Source organism: Protopterus annectens, chromosome 16.part0, assembly GCF_019279795.1.
Source record: "Protopterus annectens isolate FY-2018-M chromosome 16.part0, PAN1.0, whole genome shotgun sequence".
Lineage (NCBI taxonomy): Eukaryota > Metazoa > Chordata > Ceratodontiformes > Protopteridae > Protopterus > Protopterus annectens.
Genome location: NC_056750.1, coordinates 789,391,628 through 789,407,265, shown reverse-complemented (window position 1 = coordinate 789,407,265; position 15,638 = coordinate 789,391,628). Strand labels below are relative to the sequence as shown.

At 37.7% G+C, this 15,638-nt stretch overlaps 1 protein-coding gene across 2 annotated transcripts in view; it reads right to left on the bottom strand.

Moving 5' to 3' along the window:
• LOC122790796 (alpha-1-microglobulin/bikunin precursor) overlaps positions 1–15,638 on the bottom strand; it is a 227,648-nt gene that overhangs the window by 81,195 nt on the left and 130,815 nt on the right. For both annotated transcript variants that reach the window (XM_044058418.1, XM_044058420.1), the window contains exons 5-7: positions 9,896–9,997; positions 6,095–6,126; positions 1,595–1,664 (exon numbers count right to left, since the gene is read on the bottom strand). In XM_044058418.1, coding sequence (XP_043914353.1) covers positions 1,595–1,664; positions 6,095–6,126; positions 9,896–9,997 — 204 coding nt within the window. The remainder of the gene's footprint in view (positions 1–1,594; positions 1,665–6,094; positions 6,127–9,895; positions 9,998–15,638) is intronic.

Below are 15,638 nucleotides of genomic sequence, written 5' to 3'. Positions count from 1 at the left end.
TGTCTGGTTTGTGTGCCTGTCAAAGCCCTATTTCTTCAAAACACCTTTGGCATGATCCTTTTCTTTCTGTTGCATACAAACAAATGTGTTTCTGTGAGATGGGAATTGAGTTGACTTAGGAGTCGTGTGAGTGTCTGTGTGAGTGTCTGTGTGAGTGTCTGTGTGAGTGTCTGTGTGAGTGTCTGTGTGAGTGTCTGTGTGAGTGTCTGTGTGAGTGTCTGTGTGAGTGTCTGTGTGAGTGTCTGTGTGAGTGTCTGTGTGAGTCCCCTTCAGAAGCTCAAAGTTTCAAAACTTCAAAAGGCCAAGACCATAAGGTCGAAGATTTGAAACCTTTGAACTGAGATCGCTGTACGGTGCGGAAAGGGGTATTTACCATTTTCCTCACTGTTGTGCGATCGCAGAGTTGATGCAATTCATTAGCAGGGGGTGTGGGGGCTTCCCCCCCTTCAAAAACAAAAAACATTTTTTTTTATTAGGATTTTGAAGTTTCAAAACTTTGATCTTATGGTCTTGACCATTTGAAGTTTTGAAACTTCAAGCTTCTGAAGTAGATCTGTGTGTGTGTGTTTGTGTCCGTGAGCGTGTGTGTATGGAGACATTTCTGTAGATCTAAATGGATGTGGTGATCACTGATTGTTCATTTTACTAAAATTGTCATGTAAGCATGAACTTTGGATTTGGTTTGTATAGATTTTGGGGCTTGCCCTCACATTTTGTTTGAGTTTCAGGGGGTGGTGCATCGTGGAGAAAAGTGTTATGTGACAGTTTAGGTTGTTGACATGCTTTGTTAGCACAATTTTAAGTCACATGTTTTATCGTTCACTAATAATCAGGTATTAATCATAATATACCCATTTGTTTTATCTTGGTAACTGTGCAACTCCAGCAGGCAACAGTATATTTTCTTCAGGGGTGGCACAGAAATGTCAGGTTAAATGAGTTGCTTAGAGTCATAAGGCTGGCAAATGGCAAATGAGGGTATGAAACCCAGGGCTACAGGCTGAAGCTTATCAGTAACACATGCACGGTCTGTAACTGGATCCTGATGTTTTCAAATGCTTCGTTTCATTTATATTCCTGCTGCTTCTTCTACCCATTAATTCATAGTCATTAGTGACACTTGGTTCCTAATCATTAGATAGCTATTGGTGTAGGCTTTTTTTTCAGATGGAAAGATGCACACAATCTTTTTCTCATGCACATATATACAAGCAAAGTAACAGTAGAAACAAAATGCACCCTTGACTTTAGGATGCCAGGTTTACATAAACTAGAGCTTTCTACTGTGTGACATTATATGACTGTAATAATGTTGCAGCACTGATTTATACAATAACTGCATCATTCTTATGATATGAAGCATAAGTATTTTATTTCTCCCCAAAGATGAACAAATGAGTGCATTGTCCCTCTGAAATAATATCCAAAAGACATGGTATAATATCTGCTTGTTACTCTGATGCTGGGGAGTACAGTGACATGTTTCCTTTAATATTAAGCATTATTAATATGGTACATTAATATAGTGCATTAACAATTTCATGAGTTTATCCATAATCAACCTTTTCCTTTTTTTCTATGTTTTGTGACTTACCTTCTTTCTTTGTCACTGATCCATCATCTCCTGAGCCTTCGTCGGCTGCCAGAACTGCCCTTTGAACACGCTGTGTGGGATAAGTATAGATTTAGTTTTAAAAACATCCAGGTCATCTCACTTTTTATACAGCAGGATTTTATTTTTTTAAATTTTGTTAGAAAATGCACAGTAACCTATGAAAAATTTAGTCAAAGGTGCTTAGGAAAAGAGGTATTAAACTTGAACATTAAGAAGAAATAACTTGGGATTCTAATAACATAGATCAGTAAAATCCAGGGGAGATTAGAAAGGATTGGAAAGAGAGGTTCAAGCAAGTCGCAAAGAAACAATGGGTGGGTATATGTATACCTCCCAAATATGCAACAGTCTAGAAGATTTAGGATCTTTGCTTGGAAATGTTTTCTTAGGGTATAAAAAAATACCTGTGTAGACTCCAAAGAATTTTTCCTCATATGGACAGCAAATGTTGGAGGTGTGATGGGGAAGAAAGAGATTACTGGCAACTTATTTTCTGGGAGTGTAATGAATTGGCAGACAGATTCCCTGCAAACTCCTCTGTCAGAGACTCTGGTTAGCAAATTAACTAAGGAAGTGATTGTTTGAACTGTGATACAGAATAGGAATTACCTAGACATAGTAAGGCCTTGCTCAGTCCAATTATGGTGGCTACCAGAAAAGCAATTACAAGAAAATGGAAATCAGTCTAAACCAACTGTATTAGAAGTTTTGAATATAGTAACAGAGATAAAACAACTTGAAATGGGATCTTTAGAAAAGGGTAGGAGCAAATTACGTAGAAAAAATGGCAATTGTCTGAACAATACATGCAGAGGAGGAATGAGGTTTAAAAGAAGGCAATACTTGAATGAGCCATGTAATGTTTGCCTAACAGTGATTGGCTTGATTATAAGTGATGTATAATTGCAACAAAAATTGTCAGTATGGTTTGTTTTCATTTATATATGAATATCTTGTCATAAGGGATAATTTAGTAAAGATGTTTCTTGTTTATAAAAAAAATAAAACGAAAAAAAAAACATAAACAAGCACTTCCACATTCACAGAACACTTTCTCAAGTTGTATGCTGGCAATTAAGAGCAACAGACATATATGTGCACACTCGCAAAACTCCTAAAATGGTCACATGACCTCTGAAATGTATAATTTTTTCCTTACTAATTTAGGTTTTAAGGCTGTAATACTCCAAATCTGGTTAACTAGAATGAACAGTACTATTCATCCAGTCTCGCAATATAGATACGATGGTGCATACGAAACCATGCTTGAAAAATACCCTCTTAAACTGTAATAGAATGCATCCCAAACATGTTTTTCTGCAAGTTATAAAAAGGCAATTTTTGAGGAGTTCGAGGCTGAACACATATAACAGATCAGGCACTGAACAATGAGTATGAAGGGGCATTTATATGAGAGGGGTTATAAATCAGAGGAAATAGAGACAGGGGAGACTGCAGTAAAGCAAATGAGTTCCGAGTAAAAGGAAACAATACTTTCATCATGATGTGAAAAGGAATGAAGTGTTGAAAAAGAACAAGCATGCATTTAATGGTATGAGATGTACACTTGCGGGTCCCATACAGAATTTCAAAGCTTAAAACCTCAAAATTCATATGATCAAAGATCATATGTTTGAAGTTTTAAAGCTTTGAAATCCTGAGTGGAGATCGGCATACAGCGCGGAACGGGAGAGTTCCCTTTTCCTCGCTGTAGTCCGATCTCTGAGTTGGTATATTTAAGTAGCAGGGGTTGTGGGGGTTGCCGGGGTGCTTGCCCCCCTGCAAAAACATGTTTTGTGATGTGTTGACTGCTTTTTTAGTGGGGGGTTCTTAATTTCAAGGTTCCAAGATCTCTAGGTTCTGAATTCAATATTCTGAACCTTGGTATTTTGGTATTTCGAAATTAAGTGAATCCATACTTGGTTATAGTAAAAACATAACAAATATATGATATAATTAGAAAAATTGGAAAATATTAGCAGATGCAATGATTAAATGGGTAGTAGGAGACACCCCGAGATTGTTTTTAATTACAGATGTAATTTGAAACAACTTCTTTGTGGAGAAAGTTATAATACTGATTAATCAATGAGAGACAAGGAACCTTTAAATGTGGTAGATGTAAATCATGTCCATTTTATTAATACTTATAACAAATTTACACATCCCACCACTAAAAATGAGTATAATCTGAATGTCTTTGCAGACTGTAACACCAGAAACGTGATTTATATAGCCACATGTTATGACTGTTCTGGATTTTATGTTGGGAAAACTAATTGTCTATTTAAAATCAGGATTCTAAGACATATGAATGATATTAAGCATTAAATCAATACAAATGCCTTGTCCGAACACATTATGATTTCTGGGTCATAGATTCTCACTCATGGTACTAGAAATAATTGTTAATAGCCAAAGAGGAGGAGATCTGTGTAATATTTCCAAGTTAAGAGCTTCAACGGATTGTGGACATGAGAGCAGATTGTGAACCGGCTTAAATGAGGTTGCACCTTTAAAACTGGAACTGAGAAGGTGTCTGCTCAGGAGATTATTTTTGGTCAGATCTGTGGATCTGAAGAAGGGTTTCCAAAAGCGCTTATCCATTTATTTGATAGTTACTTTTGTTAATAAATATTTGCTGCTGTGTGGATCTAGCTTATTCATGGTTTGATTTATTGAAGCTATATTTTGCTCTCTTGTAATTGGTGTTCATTGATTTGTGTGACATTAATCCTGCCACTCCAGATCAGAAACTGCTGATCAAACTGGGGTAAGTCACCTTTATCCAGAGATGGCCCTGTACCAGTAGTTTTAGCCAGCTTACTACCTGTGTACACCTCAGACATCCAATTGTAATGATAAATAGGAATGCTTTCTTATTGTGATTGTTTCATACAAATGTACACTGGTCTTGCAAAGTCAGATTACTGACTGTTTAAACTGAGCAAATGACAAGTTACCTTCATCTACAGACTACTCCAACATGTACCCAGCATTTATAGTCACCCCTTGTTTACACTTCACTTGTTTGTCAGTCATAAAATTGTGTGGTTATCTGATGTTTCTTAACTTTGCACCATAAAAGTAGTAGCCACACATTAAACTATTCAAAGATAATTAACGCAAATTACATTCATTGTGCAAAGCCAGAATAATGAGCAAACAACAACAGTCATTTTCTTCCATAGACAGCCCAGAAATTTTCAGACATATTCTGTTAATTCTGCAGTGCCAGAACAATGAGGAAATAATCACAGCAATGCAGGAGGACAGACCTTAATCCAAAATTCCATTTAGATTTAGTGAAAATCCACTGCAGAAACTTGTAAGGTATCCTCTTTTTCTCCACTCAGTCATACTAAGCATTCTCTCTCGACACGTATAGATTTTTATTTGTTACCCGCGCCTTGACCCTTGAAACATTTGCACTGTAAGCAAAGAAAGAGTAAGTTAATGGGGCCACGTGAGTATATTGCGGCAGACTGAGTGAAGGCTGGAAATTGTGCCAAGTACCACAAAGTCATGCATTTGTAAAGTATGCGTAGTTCTTTATTTAATGGTACTGCTCTTCTCTTGACAGGCTGCTTTTATGTGGATAAGGGGGTGGGACTTGTAAAAGTTCCCCTATCTGATTTGTGGTCTCGGTGGCTCTGCCTAAGCTACTCATATTTATAGACAAAACAAAATGTTCTGTATTAATTAAGCATAAAGAAATCATGCACTATTAAATGTTTTTTCTTTCACTCTTGCTAACATCGAGGAGGACAGATAGGGTGGCAGACCCCTGAGGCCATAAAATTTTGCTTGTATTTAAAATGGATGTGCCTGACTTGGATGTCTGTTGGTAGCCAGACAAAGAAATCCACTTCCACCTTTTTAAGTGAGAAGAGCTGATAATCTATTTCTTCAAGCTTCCCCCAAATGTCATCCTAGTACAGGGGTCAGTAATTAAATAGTGATTGGTGGAATCACTGACATGAGCTGTCCTTCTCTGTCCTTCTCTGTCACTCGAGTAGTTTAAGAAAAATGCTAGCCAGTAAAGGTCTTTTAACTGCCTTAAATTTTGCTAGTGCTAAATGATAGTGTACTACATGCATTAAGGGATCTTGTATTTCTGGTGCTGCTGTGATTTGCACAAGCAGCATATACATTATTCTTTCTGTTTGAAAATGTGTAGCATGAACTAAGAATCTTATGAGGTATAATACAAGTAGAAAGGCGCAATTTCATATTTGCTACATATCTTTTGCAAGATGCATGTATTTGTATGAGTTTAGTTGCATGAATGTAGATGTGAATGTGCAGTTAGGAAAGTCTGTATGTGTGTACATGTGAGTGATAACTCAGAGAGGTTGTCATGTGTTTGTATATGTGTGGATTGTGGGTTAGCTCATCAGAATTCCTAAGGCTCCATACTGAAATGTTGGGCACAGCAGGGATTGAAAAGATGATTTCAATGTGCTGTAAGTTACTTACCTTTATGTATTCTGTACCAGGTACACATTCACCTGTGAAGCAATAAAAAACAATCATTATTTAAGCAAAAAGACAAGATAATTATATTGCAAATTAGTGACAATACAGCTCAAAATCTAGAGAACTACATAAAACAACTAGGAGTAAGCGGATTCAGCTCAAGAAAGTGAAACATTTAAAATAGTTTCATAGCTTTGAATAAGCCGATGACATTTCAGAGAGTCAAAGGAATATTGAACAAAAATATATTTTTTATGTAGTCTCTCTGCTTATCTTTCACTGTTTTTGTTAATCAAACAATATCTGATGTCCAAGATTTTGCAAAAAAAAGTGTATTGCAAACCACTTCTGCTGCTAGTTGTCTTAATGAGTTCTAATGATTTTTGGAGAGCGCTGTGAGTCAACAGCAGTGTGGAGAACTCCATACCCTACATGACTGCATTCTCCTGCAAAATGAAGAATCTCTTTGACATTGTCCTAAAATATTATTTCCTTCACTGGAACAGTACTTGCAAGGATGATCATTTTATTGTCAGTTGACTTAAACAATTCAACTAATTATTAGTTTTCATGATATAATTTTATAACTTTATTTTGATTTGCTTACTTATACTTCCATACCACACTAAAACTTTCCAGAAGTCACATTACATTTTCTACTCCTTAGCTCTATTCGTTACAGAATCCTTTTCATTTCATCATTCCGTCACCTTGCTCTTGATCTAATCTTTAGTTACAGTTGTCTGTGTGGGAAGCAAGTGATTCCTGTGCAATGAAAGCTGTTATGATGATGTGAGGTAGTGTCAGCTATGCCAGATAGAGGAGGGCAGCACATGTGTAACATATGCCACCATAGCTAGCTGGAGTTTTGTAAAGAATGATGTCATTTGTATATCAAACTGATTTGTACAGTTGCTTGTGTTGAAAATATATTTGTAAAGTTGCTTGTGTTAAAAAAAAAAAAAAAAAAAAATGTACCAAACAGTGGGTCCTGTCGGACAGAAAAGAAATACACCTGTATGTCAGACTGTATTGTAACAGTTGAAATTAATATATTGTAACGGAGGATACTGGGAGGGAAGAGGTTAATTTCAGTCCAGCTAACTTTGAAAAATAGTCTGAATTCAAATTGCCTGGTTTAGGCCATAAAGGTTGTATTTCACAGTTCTGACTGCAGCCACAAACTAAATGTCTGTGAGAAGCCTGGTTAAGTAGCTCTGTAGGAAGAGTGGAAGTGTTAAAATTGTTTTACAGCTTCCAGATGCTGTAACGTATCTTAGCAAAGCTGTATGTGTGTGTATTATGACACACACATGCTAGATTATGGTTTGGCTTCTAGTAAAGTGGGTTGTGTGGGAACCAGTCAGATGACCAGATGTGATGTCATTCTATACCAGCACTGAAATGATATTTAGATTATTAGTAAGATAAGTCACTTGGCTCTCAGCAGTCTGTCTGAAAATCTGACAAGGGACCCCCTCACCTACTTCATCTTGCCTTGCTTTAGTAACCAGGGAATAGTAATTTATAGCAGTCAGCAAAATATTGAGGTTAGTTAAGTATTGTTTTTCTGTATCTGTGTGAATCTTTACATCTGTGTTATTTTTAATATTTTCTGTGATTTAAACTCTTGTGTTTATTGTAAATAGATATTTAGTATTTTCATGTTTTTTATCGTTTATTATTGAATATATTTAAACTTTTCATTATGGCTGGTCTTGTAGAGAATTTTAACCTTTGAGAGTACTTATGGTTATTTGGTGACACTGTGGCTGCTCCTGAAGGCCTTGCTGCCTTGGTCAAACACTATCATTTGTATTAGTATTAATTTTATTCATTATAATTTAGTACCCTTGTAAGAACCTTAGCATAGCTGGCTTTGGAGTGTTCTGGTGGTAGTGGAACTACCTAATAGTCTGGGTATAGCTGGTAAATCTGTGACACCCTTTCCTAGGGGTGTGTGTGAGAAAATCAAATCTCAGTGTGTGTATATGACAGCTACTTGGAGCAGAGACACAGAGCACTGCTTTCACAGAGAGGGTGTAGAGGACTTGGATTGGAACACTCTGCTGCAGACTCAACTCTACAGCTGTATCAGTGAGGAGTCTTATTTGGGGCCTGGACAGAGTAAGGGAAACCCAGCCCCAATACTGAGTGTGTTCCCTGTGTGCTCTTAAGGGAAATTGTGCTTGGTGCACAAAGCTGCATCTGGAAATACTGTGCATCTATCTTTGTTTCAAGTGAACATCCCTCATCGGCCTCCATGGTGACTATTTAGACTCTTTGATCCCTGGCCCAAAGGAGGGATGTGTCAGCTGCAAAGTGACATTTTAAATGAAGGTGTTTCTCTAAACTCTGGATCTTGCACAAGTGCATTTTCTCTTGGCTAAGTTGTGTGGTCAATATGGGTTCATCTGTCCTGCATGGATTCCAGCCTCTTAAATCAACTATAAGCAGCTGCGTAACATGCAAATATCTTGGATGGTATACATAATCACATGGACTATATAACTTGTCCTGACATGGCTTTCATTGTCAGTGCAAAAATGTACCTTTGTTATATGTATAATAAAGTACAGGTTTTAAGAATAAAGCATGAAAGTGCTAATGCACTTGGCCTATACCTTCTTCCTGTACTTTTTTGAAAAACCTAGTGTCTGCAAGAAAGCATCCCTTTCACAGAAAGGGAAGGTTGTTAGGTTCAGAAGAAAAGGTATGCATGCTGATTACCTTAGTTGCCATTTTGTTTTATTTTTCCTACTGCTACCCATATTGCTCCTCATTTTCTTATTGTGTATGTTTTCCTTTTATTTAAGTGCCCTTCCCTTGTGTCATAAATGCCCCTTTTCTACTGTGTTAATTTGTTTTTCCTTAGTTTTGCTGAAGTGAGTTTAAATATGTTGTATTTTAGCAGTTTTGTTTTTTTTTAGATGAAATGGTGCGGAGTACAGATGGGGAGAAATATGGTGGTAGTTGGATCCTGCACTTGAACAGAAGATGCAGTACTAACATTAAAAAAGACTCTGTGGTCCATCAGATCAAAGTGGCTAGGACTAGAAGAATGATTTAAAGAAATCACTTAGCAACATTAATCATACTGTAATGTGGTTCACACTGCCTTTGACAGGAGCAGGAAAGCCAACAAAGACAGAGGACCGGGAATAGAGGAAAAGACTGCAGTCATACTGGAATTACACTGAGAAGTAACATGGCAGAGTGGAAACAGATGACTGTGTGGACGGCTTCAAATGATGAAATACAGAAGAAAGTGTAATCTTGATCAAGAGAAGAAAACAGGAAAATGTCAATTAACCTTTAAAAAGGGGGAAGCTGGGGGATATAAAGGCTGAGATCATACAGGATAATGAAACAAGGGGGAGAAGAAAAATGGTATGTTCAGAAAATTATGCAAAATAGTTAGACTGACAGCTGTGTAGGAAGAGAAGGACAGAAGGTGAGGAATATTGTAGCTGTAAAAGGATCTGAATGGACATTGGAATACTGAAAAAAATTAGTAAAAAGTGAGCGCAGACAGAAAACTAGGCGTAAAGTATCCAAATAGTTCCTTGGTATCTACAGATGAGTACTGAGTGACATCACGAGGATAGATAAAGGAGGAAATGAGAGGAACCGAAAGCACTTGAAGAACAATAAGGTAGAAGACCAGATGAGTTGCCCCCAAAACTATTTTATGAGGTGAAGTAGTGCTTGTTAATCCACAAGTTAAACTACTCCGTCTCATGCTAGATCTATTTTCTGGTACCTAGAACTTTGCCTCGTATGACCCCTATAATCACTTACCCCTGTTTTCCAAGACCATAAAGGAATCTTCTGGAATTCCTGCATCCAGTGCAAACTGCTTGAAGTCATCAATTTTGTCCTGTGGTAGCTCTGGAGTCCTTCCTGGAGTAAAGGAACAACAAAGATTTGTTATTGGCATTCTTTAGTATTTTTTTCTTTACTACTTATTAATTCTCCTGAAAAACACATTTATTCAAGTCCCTCTGTCTTCTCACCTCCATACTAAATAGCTATTTATTTATCCGTTGTTAACTTGTTTGTTTTTCACTAGGCTAGTGGCATCTCTTCAAGGTGGACTTGAGGTGGATTTTATTCTACTAGACAAAATTTTGCCGGGGCATTGGGGATCTTTCCCTACTCAAAACCATGGAGGTAACTAGCACTTTCCTAGTGCATTAGTGGTGGAGAGGTTGAAGTGTGAGATGGAATGAATGGAGGAAGGCACAGAGGTGAATGTGATCACTGTGGAGAGATCTAACAGAGTTCTGGAGGATTCTGAGGTTGTTTTTCAGCAAAACCTGTTTACTGAAAGCAAAAAAAAGTTGATCAATCAAGTCTTGTGTGATCACAACCTTCCAGTCGGAAGGGTTGCTGAATGATATTTTAAAAGAAATGTTGATACAGAGTGATCCAGAAAATGAAGATGTTTCATGGGGAGATGATATGGGCAAAATGCAAAAAAGCAGCAGAATCTATCATGAAAGATGTTGGAGCTGAAAAATTTATTTATGCAGAAAAGGTGGAGAGAGACACTAGGACAACGGAAAAGAAACAGCAGAAGAGAATGTGAAGCAGAAGTATGTGTTGAAGTAAAATAAAGATCAATAACTGGATAGGTGTGAAGTTTGGGACAACTTAATGTTTCCTTTGGGTATAAAAGACCGAGGTAAAAGCTTTTATGCTTGTAAACGGACATTTATTTTATTTTATTTAACATTTGTTTTCCAGGAAAGTCTGACTTGAAACAAAGCCAATTTTCTGGGGAGAAATGCTCCAGATGCATGTCTTTGTATTGTGGGAGGAATCGGAGCACCTGGAGAAAACCCACACGGATGCAGGGAGGACATGCAGACTCCACCAAGAGGGGCACCCCAGCCGAGAAACAAACTGGAGAACCTCTTGCTGTGAGGCGACAACACTACTGCTGCACCATTGCGCCTTTGAAAAATATATATCCTCAGTATGTCTTTGGAAGATCCCTGTAGCTTGAACAGTAAAAAGTGTACCTTTGCATCCAGGAGTGACATATTGTGTGACATATTTGAGACTGTTTATGCAATGGGAAATTTTCTTGGAGAATGTGAAAAAAGGAGTGTAAACCTTAGAACTTCATACAGTTTCGAATAGAAGTAGGACGATAGATTTTAAGAAGACATTTGAAATGTATTTGTAAGGAAGTATTAGCACATTGCAAAAGCTTATTATAAAAGGGGTTTATGCATTGGTGGATGGGAATGTTGTATTGTGTTAAAAATAGGAAAGGACAAAATTATATGTATTCTAAGCATGATAAATGTTGAAGGAAATAAGGGTGTAGTAAAATACTGGGGGCAACCCAAAACATTCCTTTTGTGGGAAAAAGGGACATGATACATAATTGTGATAAAAAGAAATGTTATATTTGTGGAGAATTAGATCATGACACAAATGTTAACTAAAATATTATAAATGTAACAAAATCAGGCATTTATGAATGGATTGTAACACTGAAAATAAAGTATAGAAAAAAAGAAAAAATAGAAGTGGTGGAACTAGAAGAAAGGTTAGATAGAGATAAGGAATGGGGAGGTTATGAAATAAGTAATGAGGAAGATATAACTTGGAAAGTAGTGAAAGGAAAAAAGAATTCACTTGGTAAAAGAGTAAAAGATAATTTTAAATGCATAGTAATAAAAAGGAAAGGAAATGGATAAAGATAGTAAAATATAATCTCTAGAAAGTTAAGGAAAAGAGAAAGTAATAACTATAGGATACTCTCAGTGAAGGTGAATAGTATTAAAACATAGCAAGAAGGATAGAGGTTTTGGAATGGTTTAATAAATTAGATGCAATTGTACTAGAAGACCCAAGATTCTTATCAAATGAAGAAAAATTACAAATAGATTATCGGTAAATGATAGTTCTGGAATATGATTTCTTTGTAGAAATAAGGTAAAAATATTAGATATAACTTCAGTAAGAATTGGAAGATTAACTATTGTGGACTTCAAATGTGAACAAGTATACAGAATTATAACATATGCCTGTGTGACTTGCAAAGAAAGAGTTTTGCTTCATCCAAATTTAGACTTGATGTACCTCTCTGGACTGTATGAAGAGACACATGAACGAACTCTTGGACTGTGCGTCTCCGGCTGGTATGTCCCTAGCCTTAAGCAGCATTTTGCCTTCACCTAGGATGATCTCTCAATACAAACAGAAAATAAGACTTCAATAACTGGATTAGTTTCTGGTGTCACTTCTAAGAGGAATACAATATCTGTCAGCCTGAGATGACATGATCGACAGACCTCGATGCTTTGCCAAAGGTTGTCCTCATCTGTCACTCCTGGGATTTCAGCCACTAGCCAAGGCTCTTGCCACCCCCATAGTGCCTTTTTAGGCAGTGTCTCAAGGACAAAATTCCTGACTTAAAAACTCCATCTAAAAATCCAAACACTTCAAGGTTATGCTGTTAAATACTAGGAGTCTTAACATGAAACTGCACTCACTGGAGGCAGTCCTCATCTTGGAAGACGTAGACATTTGCACAGTCACAGATACCTGGTTCAAGGCTGTATAGAGCACCCCAGCCATATTGGGCTACACCTTCTTCCACACATTCAGACCATAAACTGAAGGCATGAAAATTAAAGGTGGTGGTGTATCAATATTCACAGAAAATCGCGCTCAAGAAGTTAGCGTTTCCAAAAAAGTGCTGAACAGCCCAGAACAAGAACTGTCGACCCAAACCATTAACTTACAAGGTACTGCCCTGTAGCCCTGTACCTCCCCTGGCCACCCACAGAAAATCGCGCTCAAGAAGTTAGCGTTTCCAAAAAAGTGCTGAACAGCCCAGAACAAGAACTGTCGACCCAAACCATTAACTTACAAGGTTAATATCGTAATATAGCACAAGCTACTAGTGTTTTACGCTGTAAAGTATCCCCTCATCTAGCTTGCGAACTGATTCCATACACAGCAGTGAAAACCACTAAAAACAGTATTCTCTACAGAAAACTGGTGTTAATTCTGTGTAAACCAGAGAATTTGGAGTTGGCCCCAAACAACAAGTACAGTTACTATCTCTTTCTTTCATTTTTAAAACCCAGTTGCAAGGTAAAAACACTTACTACAGTATTACCTGAACTTGATCAGCCTGGAGTGGGATTAATCTAACCCACGCCCTTTCCCACCCCCTGCCTCTGACGAATGCGAGGTATCTTAATTCCAAGGAGCCCGCCATTTCTAGTTAATTACTGCTGTGTCGGAATCCAAGTTTGTAGCTACATCTCAGGGGTATGTATTATCACATCAAAGTAATGTATCTGTAAAATACACTCACACGACTACCCAGTGCAATTTTGTTTGATATTTCACATGGTTTCAGCGTATTCCTACCTCTATATGCAGGTACTTGCTTAGAGGTAGCATGTACACTATTGGAAACGTAACCTGTTAAACTAATACAACTAGCCTGTGTGAATGTCCTTATAAAGTACGCTAAATTTAATGTAGACATATTCTGCTTCTGTTTGGTTTAAATTAAGAGTTACGACTGTGCTTCAAGTTGAACAAACAGAATTTAGCCTGTGCGTATGACGCTATAAGGAACTTTATAATGAATGTAGACATGTTCTGTTATAGCTTGGCTTAAATTAACAGTAGCATCTGTGTTAAATGTCTTATGAAGATACTAGTGCGCTGTATTACTGAGAAATCCTAAATGGAACCATCTCGCACAGCGAGGTGTCCTCCTAAAACAAAGTAATTATTTCGTTGAGAATGGTGTTGTTTTTGGGGTTAAAATAAGACTGTAATGTGTGTATATTGTACACTTGTATAACCGAGAATTTCTAACTCGCACAGCGAGTGTGTCTTTCTAGCTAGCTTGGTATATTGTTATGAGCAGTATATAGTAAGGCTAACGCTAGCTCTAGTCTCTGCTACTGATGAATTGTAACACAATGATCTACTCTAACACTGTTTAACTCTAAATGCATTGAACAAACTCCACAAGCAAGCTGAATGTTTCTTCTTATATTTGTTCAGGTACTGCCCTGTAGCCCTGTACCTCCCCTGGCCACCCACAGAAAATCACGCTCAAGAAGTTAGTGTTTCCAAAAAAGTGCTGAACAGCCCAGAACAAGAACTATCGACCCAAACCATTAACTTACAAGGTTAATATCATCATATAGCACAAGCTACTAGTGTTTTACGCTGTAAAGTATCCCCTAATCTAGCTTGCGAACTGATTTCATACACAGCAGTGAAAACCACTAAAAACAGTATTCTCTACAGAAAACTGGTGTTAATTCTGTGTAAACCAGAGAATTTGGAGTTAGCCCCAAACAACAAGTACAGTTACTATCTCTTTCTTTCATTTTTAAAACCCAGTTGCAAGGTAAAAACACTTACTACAGTATTACCTGAACTTGATCAGCCTGGAGTGGGATTAACTTCCGCTCGCTGCGCTTCGGGCTCGCCTCCGCACCCCACCCTGCCCCCATATCCCACCCGCCCCCAGTGGTCCTACATTTATACTTACCTAACCACACCCCTCCAATATCCTTAGCCACACAAATCACTTAGCCCTCCCCCTCTCTCCATGCCCCCCCAGGTTTCACTTACCTCACATCCTTCTCCCCATCCCCCTCTCTCTTAACCAACAACAAACCATTCACACTAGCCTATCTTGCAGGCAATCACTATACATTATGAAATCCTTAACACCCCGGTTCACAATATCAGCCCTAAAATCTGTAACACTCACCCTACCAGTGATTATTACACTATACATACTAACTATATATGAGAACCAGATATACTCAGGTTTTCATTATCCAAAGTGCCAAACTACCCCTATAACCCTGATCAATACAAATCACCCCACTCGACACCTAATCAACAAAACAACGTTTACTTATTACCACTACTCATATAAATCAAACATAAGCTATCCCAAATCCAATAACATAGATAAATTATTAAAAAAACTTATGAAACTTAGAGTATCTTAGAAAAAACATTAATAAAGATGGGGACATACACCCAAATCCAGGCCCACCAGTAAAGGGCCCTTTAAACAATACATCCTTAGTTCCGCGACCTCCAGACTCCCTTCTTATATGCCACCTGAATATCAGAAGCCTAAACAACAAAATTCATAACCTACATGCCCTCTTAGCAACCTACCTCCCTGACATTATGTGCCTCGCAGAAACCTGGCTCAAACCAGAGACCAAAGACAATGAAATCCTGCCACCTGGCTATAACATATACAGGACTGACCGCCTCAAAAAAAGAGGTGGTGGTACTGCTGTGCTCTTTAAAAGCACACTCAATGTTATACCAAGCCCCATTCAACCACCCCAAATGCCCAACATAGAGTTAACAGCCCTAAAACTACAACTAAACAAAGAAAAAAGTATTAACCTTATTGTGATCTATATCCCCCCCGGGAAAAACTGACACTCTTGAAAACACTCTAAGTTGGCTGACCAATAACCTCCCACAAGAAACCATAATCTTGGGAGATGTCAAT